General features: G+C 37.5%; 3 protein-coding genes across 5 annotated transcripts; all 3 read right to left on the minus strand.

Moving 5' to 3' along the window:
* Positions 1-381: 381 nt before the first annotated feature.
* On the minus strand, positions 382-8,406 carry samm50 (SAMM50 sorting and assembly machinery component). Of its 2 annotated transcripts, none has more exons than XM_006782402.3 (15): positions 8,246-8,406; positions 7,189-7,299; positions 6,792-6,893; positions 6,613-6,700; positions 5,104-5,210; positions 4,809-4,939; positions 4,412-4,499; positions 2,935-3,063; positions 2,704-2,775; positions 2,515-2,601; positions 2,217-2,287; positions 1,728-1,795; positions 1,489-1,635; positions 927-1,068; positions 382-511 (listed from the first exon to the last, which is right to left on the minus strand). In XM_006782402.3, the coding sequence occupies exons 1-15, from the start codon at positions 8,264-8,266 to the stop codon at positions 466-468; spliced, it is 1,410 nt and encodes a 469-aa protein (XP_006782465.1). In that variant the 5' UTR covers positions 8,267-8,406; the 3' UTR covers positions 382-465. The 2 variants fall into 2 exon arrangements, with proteins under 2 accessions (XP_006782465.1, XP_087699438.1); XM_087843312.1 differs by having other exon boundaries at positions 1,489-1,642; positions 1,726-1,795.
* A 202-nt stretch (positions 8,407-8,608) lies between these two features.
* Positions 8,609-11,018, minus strand: efcab10 (EF-hand calcium binding domain 10). The gene is made up of 4 exons (XM_006782401.3): positions 9,821-11,018; positions 9,254-9,418; positions 8,891-8,981; positions 8,609-8,792 (listed from the first exon to the last, which is right to left on the minus strand). The coding sequence occupies exons 1-4, from the start codon at positions 9,921-9,923 to the stop codon at positions 8,747-8,749; spliced, it is 405 nt and encodes a 134-aa protein (XP_006782464.1). The 5' UTR covers positions 9,924-11,018; the 3' UTR covers positions 8,609-8,746.
* Positions 11,019-11,125: 107 nt separating this feature from the next.
* On the minus strand, positions 11,126-14,164 carry uqcc6 (ubiquinol-cytochrome c reductase complex assembly factor 6). 2 transcript variants are annotated; one of them, XM_006782400.3, is made up of 3 exons: positions 13,967-14,164; positions 13,350-13,481; positions 11,126-11,604 (listed from the first exon to the last, which is right to left on the minus strand). In XM_006782400.3, the coding sequence occupies exons 2-3, from the start codon at positions 13,455-13,457 to the stop codon at positions 11,494-11,496; spliced, it is 219 nt and encodes a 72-aa protein (XP_006782463.1). In that variant the 5' UTR covers positions 13,458-13,481; positions 13,967-14,164; the 3' UTR covers positions 11,126-11,493. The 2 variants fall into 2 exon arrangements, with proteins under 2 accessions (XP_006782463.1, XP_087699440.1); XM_087843314.1 differs by having other exon boundaries at positions 13,911-14,155.
* Between the last annotated feature and the right edge of the window lie 97 nt (positions 14,165-14,261).

Here is a 14,261-nt window from a genome sequence, read left to right on the forward strand (position 1 = left end):
AAGTTATACTATTTTTATTGGTATAATGCCCCTTATATATACATATTTTTTGTTTTACACTGCTTGTATAGGCAGTGTAAACACGTTTATCTTTCTTTTAAAAAATATATTTCTAATCAGCCACACAAAAGTTCTAGTTGCACAAAAGGAAGGAGGCAGTGGTTTAAGGCTGAATGCCCATCGGTTTGTAGCATGTATTTGTATATTCCCACATGGCAAAGTTACAGGTCTTAATTTAGTCTTTGGAAATAAAGACCTAGATTCATGGAGCTTTCTTTGTCCATCCGTAGCTAGTTTTGTGGCATACTCAAGGTCAGGTCTGTTGACCAGTTGTTTTAGCTCTCACTAATGTAATGATAAGAAAATACAGATCACAACAGAAAGTCAGTGCAAATAGTTTTATTGAACTAAACTGGTTGCAACAATTCTGTACAAGCAATTATCTGGCAGGAAAGAAATGCAGTTTCATAAGAATCTGATTCCTGCTCCAAACTGGACCCCGTCACATATCCTGCAAAGACAAAAAAGAGTCATTGAAATGTAATTGAAAGACAATTATTACCTTATTTCTGTTGCACATCATTACAACTGCAATGTAATACAGATTTTTTTAAGTAATCCATTTCTTAATTTTCCCATAGCAATGTTCTGACACTGTTTCATACTTGCCAAACTTAGAGTAATAAGTTCTTTAGTGTCACATTTAAACAGATCTGTAATGTACAGTAAATTAATTAGTGACGTTAAAGAAACCACCTCTATACTTAATTTGATTGCGGTCAGTTAGAATGTGTTGTTCTTTTCAGACTAAAATTCATCATTCATCATCTATTTACAGTGATTCTATTGGCCTAATATTTATTTAAAGAAACCGTAAATAAGTCCCAATTAGCTTAGCTTAGACTAGCAGATAAAATTAGCATTACCTGTCTCCACTTTGGACTCCCATGGGAATGCAGTAATTCAGCTCAAGCCTGGCAATGTTCCCCAAGCGCAGCACAATGCCCAGTCCATATGACCAACGTATACATTCAGCCAGTTTCTTCAAATGTGCTTGTGGCCCCTCACCTGACCAAAAATGTACATATGAACCCAACCATATAGGCAAATGCATGTATTCATAATCTGAGCAATACTTGTCCTAACAACATAAAATCCTAATCCGTTCTTGGTAAAAATAAGTATAAGAGAGAGATAAGGTAAGATAAACCTTTATTAGTCCCACACGTGGGAAATTTGTTGCAGAAAGTGGGCAGTGCAAAGTTACAGTAGCAAAAATTAAGAAAAACAATGGAATAGGATAGGATAATAAGAATAAGATACTATATACAATAGAATAAAACACTACGTTGTCAGAAGAAAAATTATACATAGTGTTATTGCACATTAACCAAGTTCAAAGTGAGTCAAACTGAATTCACAAGTTCAGTCACAAATCTCAAGGTCTGACCAAGCCCTAGCATGTGCTCATCTGTTTTAAAAGCTCACCATAGTTGAGGTTACAAAGGTTCCCGGCATTGAGGAAGAAGTGGGTTCGGAAGAGGTCACCAAAGCCTCCCATGCCTGGTCTGAAGGGTAGAGGGGTGTAGAGGTGGAGTCCTCCAGCCCAGTAGGCTTCTCCCCCCAGGTAGTCACCTGCCATACCAGTAAAGCCAGTACATAACCTTTCAATTAATCATCAAACTTCATTCTGGTTACCAAGCAGCTTATCTGAGGTAATGCCTCACCTTCACTCTGTGGGCCCATACTGTACATACTGAAACCCCTGATACTGGTGGGGCCGCCAAGATAGAACCTAGAATATCAACAAAGTACAAAACACACAACAAATTTAAATAAAACTGAACTTTATATGTCTTTTGCTACAGCAATTGGAACAGGCTCCAGCCCACCCGCAACCCTGAACTGGATAAGTGGAAGAAAACGATTGATGGATGGTTTTAGGGATAAGACTAGACCGTTTAAATTTTTGAGCCACACCGGAGTCAGACAGTCATTAAGGGAGGCAGATAAATCTGCTTTGAATTAGTAGAAAAAGATCCTATTTGTAACTAGACACCGCCCAAGTTTCCCATTATAAAAAGTGGTCTTTTAAAGATTTAAATGCTAACCATTATAGATGTTCGACAGCAACATCGCTTTCAACAGCCTAATTTACAAAGCTCTAGGACCATCAAACCTCTGGTTAGTAATGCCAGTGTGCTGTGAGTTTGTACCTGTCTGCTATACTTGTCGGCTTATCACCAATGGGTAGAAGCAAACCACCCCACAATGAGGCAGAAAGGACCTGAGGGAAAAATTCAGTGTTTAGTCAAGCTGAATCAGCAAAAAGAGGCCAGCTGTTAACAGGCCATTTTTTCATTACTTTATTATTGCACATCAATAATCATTAACCATATATAGTCAATGAATTGGCTAGTAAAGCTATCTAATCAGCATAACAGCCTTTTTAACAGGCTAATTTTAGGGAAGATTTTGTGGCAACTGACTGAAATGTAAAATGAAAAATCTCACTGAATCCCAGAAGAGTGTTTTGTTGAGCTGAATCTCAAAGTCTTCCTTTAAGAAACTGGCATCTCCCCCAGTGTAACCAGCAAGTTCCTACACAACCACCAAACAAAATGTCAAACTTGTGTATGATAATAGTCACTAACTTTCTACATAGCATTTAAAATTGATCTAATTTAGTGGTGAACAACAAACCTGATGGATCTTCAACAGACCACCCTTCCTGGGAAGGATGGAGGAGTTTCTGGTGTCAATCACCATAGCATGCTGCAATTCAAAACATCATATTTGCAGGTTTATTTCCACGGAGTCTTTGAGAAAATTCAGGCTTTTTCCACTTTTCAAAATAAGCATTTAACTTCACTGTAACCTCACTGTAAAACAAATAAATTTTAATTTAAAAACAAAAAACAAACAGACAAATACCGAGAGTGAGGACTTCAGAGAATGGCCACTCTCCTCCCGTATAGGAAAAGAGGCAGTGCGGGCCAGACAGCCAAGCTCTCTCCATACTCCTTCCCACTTCAGAGTTTGGCTGGTCTTCCACACAGGAAACTATGGGTATTGATAATCAGATGTCATTTAATAACTGTTGTTTGTATAGAATTCAATTCTGTATAACCACAGTCTATACATAAAAGATGGCCAATTTGATATCAGCGATGGATTAATGAAAACCCATTGTGAAAGCATTTTCAGTGTTGATTCCTGATTGTTTAGGAACTGGATGAAATGAACGATGGGTGGATCTGATTGAGAAACAAAAGAACAATGACGTCTGAAACGGTAACGACTGTCGATCACGCGATGACTGAGACACACCCTAAAGCAGTTAATAGGGGCTGTAATTTACAAAATGAAAGTTTTGTTGTTTAAAATAAAGACTTCAAACATGTGACTGAGCCTTTGAATTTATCAGGAAATTGTTTACCGAGTGAGCTAAATGGCCCTTTTTCCACTTCTACACAATCAAACTTCTTTTGGCAAGCAGAGGAGGCGCCTGCTACTGGTGATCAGGTTTATGGCTCTTCAAAATTAGCTTGACTTTCCAGAGTTTCCAGAAGCTACATTCATTTTTTATTAGTGCTGTCAATAGATTAAAAAATTAACTAATTAATCTCACAATTTTCTGTAATTAATTGTGATTAATTGCAATTATGTCCGGGGTAGACTTACTGAGCCCCCGATGCTCCGTGAGTGGTTTGTCGCAAGCTGGATGACGTGTTAGCCAAAGTCCTAGCAGCATCCCCGACTAGCGTATGCTTCGCGTCAATGTGATATTTTAAGCTGCAAGTGCTTCGGTGAAAAGAAAATTCCTTCTTGCACAATGTGATTGGTTCAGCTGCCCGTCACTACCAGATCTACTGCCCATTTGCGCGTGTGCGAACTTAACTACTTGGACAAACTGCTAGAAATGTGTGGACAGAAATATTTCAGGGATTTTGAGTCATTCTGCACTCCATACTCCAGATGCGTTAATAGCGTTAAAAATTTTTTTATCGTGTTAATCGTGATGGCGGCTTAATCTACGTTAACGCGTTAATTTTGACAGCACTATTTTTTATATATGTCTACATTTATAATATAGCAGTTTCCTTACAAGTAATAAAGAATAATGATTAAATAAAGGCCTATGAAATGCTAGAGACAACATATTATCCAAGATATATACATATTTATTTTAGATTATGCAAGAAAAGTCCAAACTATGTCTTTGGAGCAATATTGCAACTCAGAAATGAACTTTATAGCTCTTAAAACATTCTTATACTTTCTGGTATTTTTCTTAAACTCATCTAATTTAAAATATTACTCAAATGTGTTAATTCATCAAAACCATGTTCAAAAATGTTCCAGTTTAAATAGGTTTAGTTATACAAAACAGAAATAGGCAGGTATTTACGCTCAGTTCTGCAGATATGCCTCGATCCGTCTCCCGCAGTGAACTCCATGGAAACTGACCTGTGACTTTGTAGACATTCAAAGTGATACTGAAAATGATATGAAAAGAGGAAAACATCAGTACAATAATGCTTTGCAATTACAAAATACACCCACTGAAAGTTACGGCAAAGAGTGCACAAACATTTACCTACTTAATCCTCAATGTCAACAACAGCATAGTGAGGGTACTTACAGCAAGTAGAGAAACACGTATAACATTATGATTTAATACATTTTAAAATATTTAATTTTCTAGACTGAAAAAATGTAAATTCTACTGTTTAACTTGTTTCTACATTGATATTGGGTGACTCAATACAGGTAATGCCTATGTGCACATCATTTTCATGTCTTACTTGCGTTCAAAGTTTCCTGGTTGGGGTTTGAAGAAAGACAGACCGTATGATGTCTCTTTGGTACCATAGGAGAACTGGAATGTCAGTTTTTCTGCCCGACCCAATACATTGGGTAATTTTAAGCCTAGTACCTGAAATGAAGGAGAATCAAGAAACTGATCAGCATTTCCCTAATATTTATAATATTCAAAATACACTGAACTAAACAGCTGCATAAACACACACAGAGAAAAATGTACAACACTGCATTACTTTCAGAGAGTGGAAGACGACATAAGCTCTTTTTGGCACTAACCATACTGCCTTCATTGTTTCCAACCATTGTGTTGTAGCTGCCAGTCATACGTCTCAGCTCTGTGACTTCAAAGGTCACATCAAGGCCATTAGGAAGAGCATCCTCCCCTGAAGAGAAAAAAAATCAAAATATGTAACTGCTATATATTTACTCAGAAGCAAATACATCAATGCAGTACCAGGAAGTAGTAGAGTTCTTTCCAGTTACCCGGGTTTGTTTATAAACTTGTATAAACTGATGTGGAGTGTGTGTGAGCAAACTGCAGAAGTGCAACAATTTTTTTAAACAGCTTTTTCTGTTGTGTGTCAACATGGTAACCTGCATATGGTAGAGACACGCATTGGCACATTAACCAGCTCTTATAACTCATTTAAACCTTTAGCTGAATCTAGAGACCTGAACCTGAGATCAATGTTGTTTCACTTCATGGACTAAAGGTTTGCTAACTCTAGTTTCCACTTTAAATGTCAGTAGTCTTGGTATTCCTATTCTGAATCCAGACAAGCGACAAGGTCAACTTTGGGCCACTGGATGTAAACTGTGAAAGTGGCAGGGTGGTAAAACACTGTTTTCATGTTTGTTACTACACAAACATGAAAATGTATGTAGAATTAAAAGTATTTCTAGTTCCATACAAGTTAGTTGTGCCTTTTCCAATATGATCTGTAAATTCGTGTGTATATCTAGTAACAGCAGAAAATGAACATACAAAAACAGAGCTCTAATGCACAGATTTTGGGGACTAAGCTGTCTTTAACTTTGCTTTAAATATGATGAGATTATCTGTCCTAAGAATAAACTTATTTTGCATTTACAGAAAGGTGAAAACTGAAGGAAAAACATTGTAATTATGTAGTTATTATGCATTGGTTTTATTTCTCCAGCCCACTTGAGAGCAAATTGGCATGTATATGGCCCATGACCTAAAAGTGAGTTTGAATAATGTATTCAGTATGAACAATAAGATCAATTGTCGGCTATTAGTCAAAACTAACTTGTGTTTATACATTACTGTGACTCAGAAAATTGGCTGGCCATATTTTAAGACAACTGTATTCATAAATACAACATTTCAAAAAGGTTCAGTTACTTTTTCTTGCCACTATATCTCACATGAATAAGCCTGCAATTGAAAGAATATATTAAAAACACTTACAAAGAAGTAGAAGTTTAGATGAGACAGGGTGTTAAATACTTAAACTCTACATTTTGATTGCAATGGTCAAAATTTAGTGTCATAACTATTAACATTTAAAGCTTGTGTGCATGTATATATTACACTCTATAACAAAAAGAAATATGATGAGTTAAATAGAAGTATGAATGAACAAGCATTTGCTTCCTCCTATGTCTTTTTAAGCAGGACATGGTCAACATTTTTCATCACGTGAATAGGTTGGCTTTCTTTCATTTCTTCTTATACGTTTGAGATAAAGACTTAATTGTAATATGTCTGATATGTAATCATAACAAAGTCATTTTTGAAGACCACACGGTGACTGCCAGTACCTCGTGAGGTGTCGATAACAACTTCAACTTTTCTGAAGATCCCGAGACGCAGAAGCTTCTGTCGCGCTTCATGGGACTTTCGCATAACCTGCACAACAGTTTGAACCATGTGTTACAACTACTCACAACCATAAGCTGAACAGGAAACAATTATTTCACACATATTAATATGTACCTACATCAATCAAGTTCTTTGCCTGGAAAATATCTGAGATTTCATAAGTCAGCAGGTCCTCTTTGGTTCTTCCAAGCCCGTCTATATGCACTTGTTGAACCACAACCTGAAAAACAGAGAAGACAGAAGCACAAAAAAATGGTAAAGATCCCAAAGAGAAAAAAATATACATTTATTTATATATTTGTATTTACATAAATGTTATTATTTAGATAAATTGGCTAATTTTAAAATATATATAAATAATACTAAATAATATTAAAACAACAATATTGTCAAGAAAACACCTTTTTTAAGAGTTATCAAGCAGAGTGTAATTATAGTGTAAAGATAGGTATTGCAATGTGACAGTGGTAATCAGAGTACGTCCCATTTACAATCTGGCAAAGAATAAATCTTACATCTTTATTTTCAAGAACTTCTTGTTTCGGCTCTTCGTCCATCTCCGGAACATCAATGTCGTCAGCTTGAACTCCTAACTCTGGCCCATGCATGGGCAGAGGGTCTAGGCTCTGCAGGACATAGTAAAATGGATATATTGGATAATTGGATATATAATTACTTCACAGAGTGTTTTACTGAACAAACAAAAAGGACTGTGAAATTAATTGTGCATATATGTGAATATGTGCATAAAATCTATTTTATTTTTACAGGGTGATTCAGGCTTGGGGCTCTATATACTGTTGGGGACATTGAGGTCAGGTCTGTGGAAATACTTCTAAAAGGTTAAGGTCTCATAACGGGAGTTACAATAATTTACTTACGTTCTCCATCATTTCCAAAATTCAGATGAAAAAAATCAAAACAACTATTTAAACTACTTACAACCAAACTGGATATAAGTAGTTTAAATAGTTAATGCAAAGAATTTACAACAGCATGTTTGTGTGGGGCACATTACCAATGCTGACAAGAAGTCTCAGTTTTAAAGATATGGTATCATCGATAAAACATGTGAGACACGGCCTGAATATGTGGGTGACAAGGGATAAAATTTTGTTGTGCAGTCCCACACAAACTGGGACACTTCGTTATCCTATTCACATATGACCCATTTATTAATAAACCCATACCCACAGCCCTGTACTAGATAAATACATAAACATAATAAGTACAGCAGTGGAAAAAAAACAACCCTCACTTAAGTTCATTAAGCACACCAAAGCCTTTCAAACTGCAGCAAAAGAAAAGACACCACTAGCATGCTATGAGTCTAAAACACACAGTTGGAATAGCTTCTTAGCATTTTACCGTGGTTAATAAAAAACTACAACTTGTGGCCTGAATTAATCCAGTCTCTGTACAGTGAGCTGAATGCCTGAGCCTTGTTTGTATAGTGTTCAATTACAGTGCAGAGGGCCTCTCACTCCAGCAGCCGCTCTGTCAAATAACTCACTTAAACACAGACACGGAGGTCAAAGTCCCAGCTCGCACGTTTAGCGGAGTTTTGCTTACCCTGGCATGGACGGTACCCATGCTGAGCTCCGCAGGGCGCTGTCCCAGCAAAAACTGACGAAACTTTGAGACGAAAAAGATAAACTAATTTAACCTACAAGTCACCGAAGAAAGGCGAGGGTCCTCCGTATAAGGACGCGGACATGTCACTTCCTGACCACGCCTTCTACCGGTGCGCGTTCAAGACAACCACGATGGATAAAGGGAAAGCAGTCAAACTGCAATAAATACAGTCGTTATTCCACAAATACTGTTTTACTGCGGTTCTAGTGCTAGCAGAAGTACTAACAATCGTGAATATAATGTTAAACATGAACATAGATGTGGATAATGACAGACAGAGGTCATTTCAACAGGCTGTATTGACTATACAAACAAAGGCAAAAACAAACCATTAATGCTGTGCCTTTTTTGGTTTGAATTTATTGGTAGATAAAGATACACATTTTAACATTTCAAACTAAACAGTTCAAAGCTGGGCTGGGCAGTAGCTTCAACACTTCACAGCTGTACATAAGTTGCTGAGCACCTCTCCAGACCTTGTGTCCTGTAACAGAAAAATAAGTTAACAATCGCCCTCGCAAAACGCTGAGTATTAAAATTCTGGTAAACACTGTGTTTGTGCCACTGCTAAGCTCTACTCACGCTTCTGTTTTGAACGTCTCATGGGATATCCGATCTTCATTTACACCATCGGGACATTCATTGATGTCTTTTATGCCCATCATTGTCAAAGCTGTGGGGATGAATGGTTATTATTATTACAATAACATTTTGCTATATAAAGAATGAATACATTTGCTACATAATTTTGAGGTCTGTGAAGAGAAACAATAAGGGGAGGACGTTCAAACTCGTCACAGAAAGGCCCCAGACTAGATTTGAACCCAGTATCTTTAGGTTGTAAAGCAACAGTGCTTCATTGTTGATTCCTTCATTTTACGTCTCATTCAGCTCCATCCCAAGTATTTAAGGTGTCTCTTCCTGTCCCTGTAGTTCAGCACTCACCTTGTTTGTACTGGACAAAAGTGATGTATTGTTTATTATCAGGGTCCATAATCCTAAAGACTACATCCAGGTTAGAGTCATCGAACAGATTTGGCCCAATCACACCACTCTGTTGAGACAGCTTTAGCTGCTCCAGTTTTTCAATAAGAAACTCTCTGGGTTTCTCTGAAAAATACACAAGAAACAATGTAAAACAAAACAATCATGGTGGACATATGGTGATGAAAATTAAAAGCAAAATGTTAGTAACATGTTAGAGTAACACAAAACAGACATTTCTCTCAAGAGAAAGAGAAGTTAACCAATGAATATTTTATCTGGCACAAAATAAGTCTGTAGTGCAACAAAGGCTAAATATGTAAATATATCTCCGATATTTTACAGCTGGATTTCAGTTCATTATAATCCCCTGCTCAAAAACTGTTCTGGGTAAACAAAAAGGTGTTTTAGTCCTTTAGTTTCCCAGTAAGTACATACGAGCTAACTTTCCAGCTTTTGCAGTAGTTTTTTGTTTTTAGCACAACCGGATGCAGTGTTTGTATAAGAAAAGACCAAATAAGCTCTAACCGGGTCTGTAAAAGAAGAGCATGCTAGTCAGGTTGTCCATAAGCTCGATGAGTTTGTGTTTCTCCAGATAAACAGCTGCGTCTTCTTCCCTCCGCGCCGCCATCTTTTCCCCTTTTGTTTGAACCTGTTGCTATGATACACAGGTCGGGGTCAGGGCTGTGTCCAAGATGTTTTCACTGGGTTGGCACACCGAAACCATGAACAGGGAAGAAATGATCTGTCTATAAACTATCGAATCTACAATTTAAAAATGTACGGCATGGAGTACAAAGCACGACATCTGCATCCATATAGCGGAGCAGAGGCAGAACGTAGCACAGCACAGAAATACGTAAATGAAGTACTGTTTTTCAGTAAAGTACTTGAGTAAACGTACTAAGTTACATTCCTTCTGTCTTAGCCATATTCTTATCCAACAGTGCTGAGCAATGTAAGTACTGGTGACTGTGCTTTTGTTGTGACCACCAGGTTTTTACCACTTTGTAAAGTACTTTATTGTGGAGTTTGTTCTTGGAAAGTGCTACATAAATAAACCTTACTTGCTTATTAACTGGTCAGAAGAGGAGCAAGGCAATAATATTTGATGGGAAGCCAGTCTTCCCATCAAATATGCTGCCTGAAGCATTATCTACAATACTTGCATGGTAAAGCCATTTAAACAGCATTTATATAACTATCAACTGAACACGATTAATAAATGTGTAAAAGCTAGGCCCAAATTAAAGTTTTTAAAAAAACATTCTCCTCTGGAAATTATAACACCATCTTGGCTTATGTGTAACTTTCTCAGTTATAATGTCAGTTTGTATTGATAGACAGGAGCTCCCTCAAACAATCAGTGTTGGGGTCTTATTACTTTACTCATGTACTCTTCGTAAAAAATAATTTGACACTCTACTTTTACATTTCTCTGTAGCACTTATCACTTCAAAGGCATTATTTCCATTGTTATTTAACCTTAACTTAAACCTTACGCCTGCCAACATGTAGAAGTTTAGACTTGTGATCTTTAAAAAAAAGGACTGTCAAAAGCTATTTTGATGAAAAGCACTTCAAGCTTGAATACAACAAAAAATGTGATCAAATTAATGCATTGCATGCCACACTATACTAAGAACACTTCATATCCCCCTCCCTAGCCAATTACAGTCAACATTAAAAATCATAAGTCTCATGTTGTCATCCAATGAGTGGAACAACTCCCCCGCCCAAAAAAATATCTATTAAATTTTTTTGTTCCAAAAAAAGGAAATTGTATGCATTTCAGTTTAAATCACTGTCATGTACCACAAAGTGCTGCCAAAATTCTTGTTTGATGTCTTTTTTTAATTTAAAACATATTTTTATCTCCATGGTGGAGGCCATAAACTCTTTCATGACTCCAACTCCCGTTATATGTTTTCATGATTAAAACCTCAGAGTATTTTGCACTTCAACAATGCAAACACATTCAAGAAGGAAGGAGAAATGCAATAACAGCAGGGGGGAGATAATCTGGATAAGATCCTTAAGATCCCTGATAGCCAATGGTATGGTACTTTATTCTTCTCCTGTTTGTCCCATTAGAAGAAAACACAGAAAATATTTATGTGCAGACATCCCACACATGACATAGTGGGGCTAGTGCTATCTGCTTCTTTCAGTGTCTGTCACACAGAGGATGTAGATCCACATCAGCCGGTATCTTGTTCAGATTTAACCTTCTTTAAGGCTTCTTCTCTGACTTTGTAGCCCTGCAGCTCCGTTCGAAGCTCACCAGGCTTTGGTGGGACATCTGGTATACTCTGAAAGAGAACAGCAAGCACGTTTAACTCAGCCTGACAGGTGAAAGCTCGCTGGTTGGATGCATCTGTAATTAAACTGCTCACAAATTCCAACCACAATTTCCCTGCATAATATGTCAACTCTGACCAAAGAATCGGACATCAACATACTTCCAACTGAAAAACAGTGACAGCAGCTTGAGGTGTCTGGGTTGGCAGTGATGCCATTTTTGATGTGATGCTCAGCAGAATGGCCGAGTTAATGGATTTTGAGTGACCACTACAACAGGTAGTAAACACAAACTTCTCTCACCCCAACCGGTCACAGCAGACGGCCGCCCCTCCCTGAGCCTGGTTCTGCCAGAGGTTTCTTCCTGTTAAAAGGGAGTTTTTCCTTCCCACTGTCGCCAAAGTGCTTGCTCATAGGGGGTCATGTGATTGTTGGGTTTTTCTCTGTATCTATTATTGTACGATCTACTGTACAATATAAAGCGCCTTGAGGCGACTGTTGTGATTTGGCGCTGTATAAATAAAATTGAATTGAATTGGAAATACAACCACAATGCGGCATCACTATAGCGCATGTAAACGTCAGCTACACAAAAACATATTCGACTGTACACAGCAACACTACATCACTGGTGCCAAACTCATTTTGGTTTGTGGACCGCATAAAAGACAAATATGATCTTATGTGGGCTGGACCACTAAAACTAGATTACTGCCAAATTGTTCCACTTCATTTTGAACATGTTTAAATACATTTTAAAAATATTCACATTTAATAAACCACTGTAGATGAGCATACTGAGATGCATTTAAAAATAAGTGCTATTTCAACATTATCTTTTTTTCCCACATTAAGGCAACATCAATACAAAGAAAGGCTGCAGTCTGAAATTAAAGGAAACAATAAAGATGTACTTTCATATAGTATGGTGGGCCAATGGTAATGTCTTTGTCAGTAAGGAGGCTGTAAAACTGGCCATAACACTGCTCTACAAAAAATATTTTTTGTTTGCTACTTAGAACTTCAGAACGTCAGACCTTTATCGATCCGATATAAGCTTACTGATCAGATTTCTGAGATACACGTCACTGACATTCTGAAACTTTTCAATATCAGTGTAATATAATAATAAAACGTCTGGAATTTAAAGAATGTCCCACCAAAATTGTTTTAAAGATTATTTCTGTTAATTTCTTTTAATTAAATTCCAAATAAAAAGAAGTCGGTGTGCTCCAAAAAGGTTTAAGGCACTTGCTTATACGATTGGACCGCACACCCGTCTCTCTCTGCAAGAACAAGCAGTTTATGCTCAGATTAAATTTTCACTGCTATTGGTTTTCTTTAATATTTGTACAAAATCATTTCCCGTGTTCATTGCTGACATCATCAAGATTTCCAGATAAAAAGGAGAGATGAGAATGTAAAAAACTCTGTTAGCCTGCACAAATGCTGCTTACTCACTTTCTTTTTGAACTCATTGTCATGCACCAGTTCAGGGATTTCAGGACCAAAGAAAACAACTCCCGGAATTTTGGCTTCACTTTTCTGGTGACCAGAAAACTTAAATCTTGGTATCCTTGATGAAGGTCTCTGCATAGGATAGACTGAAGTCTTTGTTCGACCAGGCCAATGTTTGACAATGTTTTCCCATACTAGACAGTATAGTACAATCCTGGGTCGATTTGGCAAATAGAAGCTTCCAGTTTTGGCCTTTGTTTACTTTTGTTGATACCTAAGGCTTAAATTTGTCCCTCACCAGATCAGGCAGGTAGTATTGATGGACAGCCTGTGCTCCTGCAAACATGGCCAAAACACTGGCTCCTAACATCCGGATGTACCGAGCCCAAGACACCCCAGCTGGCATCTTCACAAACTGATCCGACTCAACCTGGAGGAAAAGATAAGTGACCAGGTTCAAAACACAGGTCAAAAACAGCACACAATATAAGAAGAGATAGAAATTAGTATAGATAAACAATACATTTTCAGCTCTCCTTTTCAATCTGGTGCTAAAAATATAAGCTTCCCCTTTTCTTCTTAAATAAAACTATAGCTGTCTACTAAAATTAGCACCACTGCCATTTAGTTGAACATGTTTAAAAACTCAATACAACACCGGGACGCTGTGCATGCAGCACTGTCAAAGTACTTTTCATATTACAAATGTATGGCAGACTGCACATATTGTACAGATGCACTGTATATGAATAATTCACACATCCACAGCCGCTATCCATTCACAGGATGCTACTGATTAGCCATAAAACACGCTGTTTAAAAACATCCAAACACGGAGACTGTTAACACAGAACTACACTTTAATTGTTCCCGTCACAAATAAGTAAATGTCCACAGTCTAAAGCTCATTCTTACTAGCTTAAAGTCAAGTGTCTGTCATTGAGGACCAGAAGCAGATCGTGACGTTTAGCTAACTACTGGAAATTCTTTGATAAAGAGTCCTCACTCTGTCTTTTTTTTCCATGGACTTATTTCCTCTCAATTGTACGATGAATCCGCCTCTGATTTTATGGAGAAGTAATGAACTTTCCGTAAATAAACCATCTTCGGTTGCAGTACTCTTCTACAGCATAAACTCATATTGATACACGGCGATAAGTGCCGTCTGTCGCCGCTTAGCGGTAGCTTGCGTTATCTCGCAAAGTTTTAG

This window comes from Neolamprologus brichardi, chromosome 7 (assembly GCF_056152115.1).
Source record: "Neolamprologus brichardi isolate AB-2024 chromosome 7, ASM5615211v1, whole genome shotgun sequence".
NCBI lineage: Eukaryota > Metazoa > Chordata > Actinopteri > Cichliformes > Cichlidae > Neolamprologus > Neolamprologus brichardi.

Coding starts and splice junctions, on each gene's coding strand:
- samm50 (XM_087843312.1), bottom strand. CDS start 8,266: ATGGGTACCGTCCATGCCAGG. Junction 3,064..4,411: donor GCATATCTGCAGAACTGAGC/GTAAATACCTGC, acceptor CAATACCCATAG/TTTCCTGTGTGGAAGACCAG. Junction 1,069..1,488: donor CCTTTGTAACCTCAACTATG/GTGAGCTTTTAA, acceptor ATTTTTGGTCAG/GTGAGGGGCCACAAGCACAT.
- efcab10 (XM_006782401.3), bottom strand. CDS start 9,923: ATGGCGGCGCGGAGGGAAGAAGACGCAGCTGTTTATCTGGAGAAACAC. Junction 9,419..9,820: donor GCTCTTCTTTTACAGACCCG/GTTAGAGCTTAT, acceptor TGTATTTTTCAG/AGAAACCCAGAGAGTTTCTT. Junction 8,982..9,253: donor TTTTGTCCAGTACAAACAAG/GTGAGTGCTGAA, acceptor TCATCCCCACAG/CTTTGACAATGATGGGCATA.
- uqcc6 (XM_006782400.3), bottom strand. CDS start 13,457: ATGCCAGCTGGGGTGTCTTGGGCTCGGTACATCCGGATGTTAGGAGCC. Junction 11,605..13,349: donor AATACTACCTGCCTGATCTG/GTGAGGGACAAA, acceptor GTTCTCTTTCAG/AGTATACCAGATGTCCCACC.